Genomic DNA, 8,673 nt, shown 5'->3' on the forward strand with positions numbered 1-8,673 from the left:
TTAATATTGCTTGCCTTGGAGTCTTATAATGAGCTATATAGTTGTACCTGAGTCTGTATCGGAAAATCAGGCATAGGAATCTTCATCCTCGTCCATTCTAAGTGATGCTATGCTGAACCCACATCAGCTTAATAGATTTTGCCTTTTAATCAAAACTCACTGTGCTAGCTGAAAATGTGTCTCCTTGTATAATCATGGCCTTTCACAAGAGAACCCTCCAAAAATAATAAAGCTGCTTTTCAATACGAGGAAGCTTTAAGGAAGCACAAGACCATTTTTTTTTTCACGAGAGCTAAATGCCTGCTGCTAAAAGATGAATGTGACCAGAAAGTTCAAGCTAAATAAAAAATTCCTCTCTCTTGTCACACAAACATTTATGCATGTATGGATACACTAACATAGATCTTCAGACAAACCAAAGTACTCTAAAGTGGGAAGGATGACAGAGAGACAATTGAATCCATTTATATATAACCAGGACTGAGGTGGTGTTAGATAGTGTGGTATAATTTAGTATCTTACCCAGTTTTGCTTTCTTCTTTAGTATCAGCAGCAGCTGGAGCTGAAGTAGCGAAAACTCTGGGGTATTGCCTGTGGGGAAGACACAATAGTGAAGTGATCCTCATCTAATGGTAATTTATACTCAGACAGGTTTCTAATCCCACACCAAACTTGTTCTCTATAACAGACACAAGAAAGAAATGCCAGGGCACCTGAGATACTGTAGTACACTCTCCACCCCCAGCACCATGGATCAAACATGAGTTCGGTTCACTATGGAATTCCGTATTTTCTGGCAAAATCATTACAATTGAAAGGGAATGAGGTGAAATAAATGAGAGTTTTTTTAATTAAAAAAAAAATCATAAATCAACTTAAAATGTAGTGTCTGTATTCAATTTCCCAAGCTTTCACACTCTACAGCTTTATGAGTGCTTTGTATGGTGGTGAATACTCGTAAAAGGAGTTAAATCCATGCATAAATTGGAACCATAAAAGCAGTTAATTATACATTTCTTAGTTCCATTGTAATGACCTTAAAATTTGAGGATGTTCCATTAATGTAACTTTTGCAAACAAAATTTAACTTAATTTTTTAAAAACTAAATAAACTCTTTTGACACAGAGAAGCTGATGTTGCACCCTAATGACATTAAAAATCACGTTATGCCTTAGTTCACAGCTTATAATATATTAAATGCTGTTTGAACTTTGCATTTCCAGTGTACGCCATATTTTGGGGATCTCTAAAGTTGTACTCTGAAGTTTCTTATGCAACAGCAATGAGCTATAGAATAAATACACCTTTAATACTCTGGTTGAGGGTATTTGTACTTATTAATACTGCACAGGTCGCTTTACAACCTACTAAAAGGAAATATATGTGGAGGAGTGCTAGGGTCACAATATATATTATGTACTTGTTTGGTAAAGATGGATTGGGTTTCATTAATGACTGAACAAAATTAATCCCACTGCACCAAGCAAAGTTACTTCTCCTCACTTCTCTGTTCCTCAGCACTACCAAAATTAACTTCCACTTGCTTTTCTTTTGCTATTACACACAAAGATCTAATAGTGTTGTCTGGTGCGTATCCAAAATTAGCATATGGTACATCAACTTTTTTAAAAGGTTAAATCACCTTTTTCAAAAGTTAGAAGTGTCTCACATCAAGCCACACAGTTAGCTAGATCCTTATGCTACTTTCAGAGTTTCTTGGAATCCCTGACCTGGAGATACTAGCCCATCTCCTCTAACAGAGAAAGATCAGCATTCAAGAAACAGAATATTACCATGGATTTGTGCCATTCATTTTGGCAAAAAGCAGTCGCAGAACAAGTTCTTTTTGTTCCCACGTCAACTCACTGATATCCACTTTTTCAAATTGCATTTTTTCCCTGAAAAGCACACAGATATCAACATACTAGAAGAACATTTCAAATGCATTTCTCATGGATTCTCTATGTGTGAAACAGGTTTTAAATTCTAGCTCTGCATTGCTCTTGTTCAGCTACTTATAGCATGTAAATTCAAAAATCAAATCTGAGCACACAGTGCTGTGGTTTTGACTTCTGAATCTATGATTGTTGAAACTAAGTGAAACAAAACCAAGGATTTCTGTTACATGGGTAGTAATAAATACTGGGAAGGGGAGGGTTAGTACTAACACATATTAGTTTCAAGTACATTGTCCTTCCCTGACTTCTCCTGCATACTTAAAAGGGTCAATACATATAACAGTTTTCATTCTTGGTTCCCGTCTCCCTCTTCTCTTGCACCAAGAAGTTTCATTACACCTCAGTAACTACTTTCACCTCTGATTTTTCATGAAGGGTTTCTGCTATATCATTTTTGAAATAAGATAACCTGAACCGAACAAAGCTTTCCAACTGGTTGTGTGTCACTAAGTTATTCAATAGCCAGTGCACACTAAGGAAACATTTTATGTGGGAGTATGATAATTTTGATCTCTCACCGAGGACGTACGCAAGCTTCAGCTATGGCAGAACTTTATGGCTTAAAATGCAAGTGCCTGGACACTGCTGCAGTTTGTAGGCACAGATTTCTAGTGGAAGTTTGGAGACCTGTAATCCTGGCCACTGTGGCACGTGTAGCCCTAATTTCAACCAAGCTGCATTCTGAGATACTCACATCTGAGATTTTGTTTTATTCATTATAAAATGGAATTCTGTCAATCACATGTATTGCATGTGATCTTGGTTTTGATATGTCAGTGTCTATTTCATGTAATGGCTTAAGTTTTAGATTATTATGAACCTTGAGGAAAACAGCCTCTGAAAGCACAATGCAAAGTAGGGGCTTCTGACATACAGAAGAGCAATTGAAAAAAGATAAGATTTGACATCTACTGGATGTTTCTGTTAAAATGATCAGCAACATAGTAAAGATCTGTTAGCATCTTAATTGCAACTTTTAGGCTTCAGTGTTGTTAGCTCACTGGAGTGAGTAAAAAGCAAAAGAGAAATACTGGAAGACCAATGCCTATAAACAAAAAAGAAATTAGAGAAGCAACAATAATTATTAAAAGTAATGTGCAAAAGCACATCTATACTGGAAGTTGTATATCAAATTCCAGTACATGGCAAAATATGGAAAGAAATCTTTTGATCTTATCTTTAATACATAGAAATAACAACCAAAAAGTGATAGCCTAGTTGAAATTAGCTGCCCACAAAGTCACTACTAATTGATAGGATATTATGCCTTATACAGTTATTCTCACTACAGAAGCCTCCACAAGCATTCCAAACCTATACAGTATTATGCAAAGGGTTTTTTTCAGGTGTAGTGGGAAGACAGACATTAATTTTTCATATTTCAATACCAGTAGCATTTCTTTGCTTCCTCTAGGTCTCTGTACACACAATTTGTGCTATTTATGTTGCTTTTGAATGTTTTAATTTTGGGAAATGCTTCCTTCCCTGCACATGCCTCCATCATTTTTCTGTAATAGGCAGTTTGGGCCTTTTTCTTATACTGCTTTCTACTGGTTATGATCTCCTGCTTCACATGTTCCAGAGCATCTAGGAAGAACCTTTCCACCTCAGTCCTCTCATTTAAGATATTCCGGGCTAGTTTCTTAACTCGGTTCATCTCCCGATCCTTCATTTCTAGTAGTTGCTGCAGCTTCTTGATCTCCACCATGCTTGCCTGGTTTTGTATCAGCACCTGATGCTGTATTTTCTGAGTCTTTCTCTCAGATTCTGTAGTCATGCGACGTAAGTCCATCTCCAGCTTTTCTACTTTACGCTGCAGATCTCCAATCTGTGCTTTCTGGCGACTGACCTGTAGGATCGTTTTTTGTATCAAACCCTCAGTGGTTTCCTAAAAGATGAAAAGAAATTGTTTGGGGTTTTATTTCATTTGCACCAAATCTGGAGGTGTGGTTTTACAGTCTTTTTCCCCAACACTGACAGCAGAGTAAACATGCAGGCACCTTTGTACTGGAGGGTGAATACTTCCCTAGGATCAGGTTTTTGTTCGCAAGAGAAGCCAGATAAAGAAGGCTTGATATATAGTATACATTACAGAGAGACCTATTCTTAATGGGCTAGCAGAGGAAATCTTTCCTTCTTTCTCCTCCATGATGGAGTAAGAGCTCTCCTTCGGACACCTTCAAATTCAGTAACTGCAGAAGCATCTGACCCATTTCCGGAGGAGAATGGAACAGAACTAAAACCAGAGCAGAAACCTTCTTCTGTAACAGAAGACTTTTGTCCTCTTCTAACTTCTGTTTGATTTTCTCCAATTCCACTGTCCCTTTCAGCTGGTAAGCAAATGCATTGTGCAGACAAACATCCTCCTTAAACACCTCTCTCTCGGTGCTGGGCAGCTGGCTGGACAGAGGGAAACAAAATCCAAGAGCTTTAATCACAACCTTTCTTGTTTGTTTTGTTTATTGTTTGTTTGGGGTTTTTTTTAATAATAAAATCAACATTTCAGTGTCCTAATTTCAGAGCTAAGCTGTAAAATTCTTACAGGTCTCTACCAAGTTTTCATAGCTTTGCTTCTAGTCCTATATCTGGAGTGGAAGAATGAAGGAAACAGCAGTACTATCATGGTAATATTACTCCTCTAGAGTCTTAACATATAAATGTAAGTGCTGCCTCAGTCGTCATTGATTTTGCCCTTCAAAAGCCCAGGTAGTAACATGAGCAACTTACTTAGAACACAGCACTAAGATGGTTTTGTAAAGTAGAAAATGGGAAAAGCAAGTATTTCTTACAAGTAAGTCTCACGCTGGGCAATCTCTGCCATCGTTTGCTTTTTCTCAACTTTTTCTTCTGGTCTTTTCTGAAAGGGAGGAAAAAAACTGTTTAAATTTTGCATTAGACCTTTGGCACCAAAGCTAAAATCTGAAACAGTGTAAATTCTAAAATCACAGTCACAGTTTTCATCTCACCCAACTTCTTGTTAGAGAAAGAATGAACCACCAAGGGTACTAAAGTTTCTTATGGAAATGAGGAATACTGTCTTTCTGGGATCCTGACATCCCATAGTTTTCCTTAGAAAGCTGCACCTAGCCTCCAACTCATTCCTCATACTTGTAGTAACATGGGAAATTGTTTAAAAGCTCATCAAAGAACTGTGAAAACTATATAAACCAGAGTAGTCAATAGGAGAAATCATTTTGTTCTAATAAAAGTTAAACTGCCTTTTCTTATAAAATAAACCTGCCTTTTCTTCAAGCAACCTCATCTCCAATCTCACAAACACTTCCTGATGTCCCTGTTTGAAACCTCCATACTTTCTTTTCACTATGATAAAAATTAGAATTTTTTTAATAATGACATTTTATTTCAGCCATATAACTAAAAGTGTGTATGTACTCTTCAAGAAGGAATTTGGCACTACCACTGAATTCCATGATTCTATGATTCTACCAAATTACTACCTGCCACTACCAAGTCTTCAAATTTTTACATAATTTATAAAATTCACTTAACCTTCTGACTTATATTATTGCTTTGCTTCCCCTACGCAGTTCACTTGTGTCCATCAACCTAGTGCTTTTCTTCACTCTCTGTAAGGAAAACAATGCAGTAGATTGGCCATGTCCTCCACTCCCAAATTCCATGCTGTTTTGCAGCCAGAAAAGGTACATTACAAATGCATATTCATGACAAACTTACATCTTCCAGCTTTTTCTCCATAGCCACTTGTTCCCTGTAGAACTCCCTTATTAATTTCAGTTCTAATTTAATTTGGCCAATTTCTCTAACTTTTTTGTGACATTTCTCTTCCAGTTGTTTTATTCGTTGGGCATAATAGTCTGCCTGCAAATCAGAAATTGAGATAAACCAATCATCATCATATTGCAACATAAAACACAGAGCATGCAGAACAATGTCTGAAATTCTATGTTAGTGTTTTAAAAAACTACAAAGAATCCATCATAAGAGGAAATGCTGCTAACTCAGCAGAAGCTACACTCCAGTGAAATAACAAGCCTAGAAATTAAGTTTAAAGCAACATCCACAATATAATTTTATTGGGTTTGCATGGCAAGGTTTTGGAAGTGGGGGGGCACTACAAGAGAGGCTTCTGTGAGAAGCTGCCAGAAGCTTCCCCAGTGTCTTGACAGAGCTAAAGCCTGCTCTAAGATGGTCCCACCCCTGACCAAAGCTGAGCCCATTGGCGACGGTGGTAGTGCCTCTGGGATAACATATTTAAGAAGGGGGGGGAAACTGCTGTTGCACAGCAGTTGGAAGAGTTGAGTGAGGGTATGTGAGAGAACCAACTCTGCAGACATCAAGATCAGTGTGGAAGGAGGGGAGGAGGTGCTCCAGGCACTAGAGCAGAGATATCCCTGCAGCCTGTGGGGAAGACCATGGTGAGGCAGGCTGTACCCCTGCAGCCCATGGTGGTCCACAGCGGAGCAGATATCCACCTGCCAGAGCATGGGGATGCCCAAAGGAGGCTGTGGCCTCATGGGAAGCCTGTGCTGGAACTCTGTCAGGAGCTGTGGCCCTGTGGAGAGAGGAGCCCACACTGGAGCAAGTTTGCTGCAGGATTTGTGACCCTATGGGGGACCCACGCTGGAGGAATCTGTTCCTGAAGAACTGCAACGGTGGAAGGCACCCACACTGGAGCAGTTCATAAAGAACTGTCTCCTGTGGGAGGGACCCCACATCAGAACAGGGGAATATGGCAAAGAAGAAGCAGCAGAGGCAATGTTTTGAACTGACCACAACCCCCATTCCCTGAACTCCTGTGTCAATCAGTGGGAGGATGTAGAGAACTTGGGAGTGAAGCTGAGCTTGGGAAGAAAAGAAGGGTGCAGGGAAGCTGTTTTAAGATTTGATTTTCTCATTACCCTTCTCTGGTTTGGCAGTAAATTAAATTTCCCTGACTCGTCTGGTTTGCCCATGACGGTAGTTTCTGAGTGATCTCCCTGTCCTTATCTCGACTCGTGAGCCTTTAATTTTATTTTTATTCTCCCTGCCCAACTCAGAAGGGGAGGGATAAAGCATGCTGGGCACCTGGCATCTAGCTAAGGTCAACCCACCACATCTATCACCTATAGACTTTCCTGCTCTTTATACAAAGGGTGAGAGAAAGTTCCTTGTGTAGTCTTGCTGGATGGGAGATAACTGTCTTGAAGTGCAGATAAGCAGTTATGTTTCCTATCGAAGCCAGATTAATGAATAGTAATTTTCTCAGTTCTTTTTAAGAATTCTTGATTCAATAGTAATGAGTGAAGAATTGTAAAGAAATTCAAAGTAGTTATTGTTTAGCACATTAAAAATGAAACACGTTTTTGCTGTGCCTCAGGCCTCACCATTACCCAGCTAGTTGCTAATACTATTTCAGAATACATAAAATATTCCTACTACTACCTGATATAATACTACAGAGTCATGGGATAACTCCCACATCACCATTGCTTTTTTTTTTTTTTTAATGCTTCATGCAGTATTTTTGAATCAAAACCTGTAACAGTTAATTGCACTAGCTTGTTCCTCATACTACAACCAGAACTTTCAGCTCAGAAGATTCCACTGTTATGAGGACAAAGAGAAAAATTCATTCACCATCTTCTTATCTTTTTGTGCTTGCTGTTTCAAATCAGTCGGCTCCTGTTTCTGCTTCTCAATCTGTGACAAAAGAAATCAAGAAACAATAACTGTCAGGGGAAAAAATATCCTTGCTGTGTTGTTCCCTTCAAATTTGAGAAGACAGAAATAGGGGAGAGATTCCTTGTTTGTATTGTCCAGGTCAATTAAACTATGTTTAAAACTTTGATTTGTGTTAAGGATAGGAAATAACTAAAGCTTAAACTATAACCCCCCTGTATGTATTTAATACAAACAGATCTGTGACTCTACTGAAGAACTAAAACTATGCGGACAGAAGGTTTTCTTTCTTACTGTTTTGGATAGTGGTGCAGTGTCAGAAAAACAGTTTAGAAAAGGAGAACAGAAGACACAAGAGAAAAACAGGCAGCTGGAAACAGGTTTGAGTAAGATCTTCTATACTGGAGAGTCTGAAAGTAAACAGTGGGATGTGAGCAAGGAAATTGTCTCCTACCATTTGACCTCATCAATATCCTGAGGTTCAGAACTTTGTATCTCCTTATTTAAAAAAAAGAAGTTAAAACAATTCCAGTTTCCACTTTCTTTTTTCTAACTGAAAATGGGGTTTGCTTGGTACTTGACTTTAGAAAAGTAGAAATGGGACTGAAGTGAAATAATCTGCATTAGAGGAAACGGAAACTACAATGTAGGGGGTTTTTTTCTTGTGTTCCGAGTGGCGTTTGGCCCTATTTTCTCTAAAACCTGAAGGTAGCTAAACCCATCACATTCTCCCTTAGCTTTCTCTTTTTTCAAGCTGACAAACGCTTCAGCCTGTTGTTGTACACCATGTGCTGAAACACCCGACCATCTTGGTGCGCCTCCCCTGCATTCGTTCCGGCATACTGCTCTCTCCTCTGTACAGACGGAGAGCCACACCGGACGCCGTGTTCCCGTGTGAGGGAGCAGGCGGGCACCAGAGGCGAGGCTTCAACCCTCGCAGCCCAGTTCCCGCCGCCGGGGCGCGCTGCTGCTTCAAGTTCGTCCACCTTCGGCCGCAGGCATCGGTAACAGGGCGGAGGAGTGGCAGGACCGGCTGCGAGGTGTTTTGCTACATATGGCTGCGCACCGGGAAGC

The 8,673-nt window shown here is 39.5% G+C and overlaps 1 protein-coding gene across 1 annotated transcript; it reads right to left on the reverse strand.

Moving 5' to 3' along the window:
• Positions 1-522: 522 nt before the first annotated feature.
• Positions 523-7,620, reverse strand: CCDC176 (coiled-coil domain containing 176; the record flags this gene model as incomplete). Its single annotated transcript, XM_010024940.1, has 7 exons — positions 523-591; positions 1,795-1,899; positions 3,348-3,847; positions 4,215-4,359; positions 4,749-4,816; positions 5,656-5,799; positions 7,558-7,620. Coding segments are annotated over 7 exons (1,094 nt in total), but the record flags the coding sequence as incomplete, so codon positions are not given.
• Between the last annotated feature and the right edge of the window lie 1,053 nt (positions 7,621-8,673).

Source organism: Nestor notabilis, unplaced genomic scaffold (assembly GCF_000696875.1).
Source record: "Nestor notabilis isolate BGI_N333 unplaced genomic scaffold, ASM69687v1 scaffold16112, whole genome shotgun sequence".
Lineage (NCBI taxonomy): Eukaryota > Metazoa > Chordata > Aves > Psittaciformes > Psittacidae > Nestor > Nestor notabilis.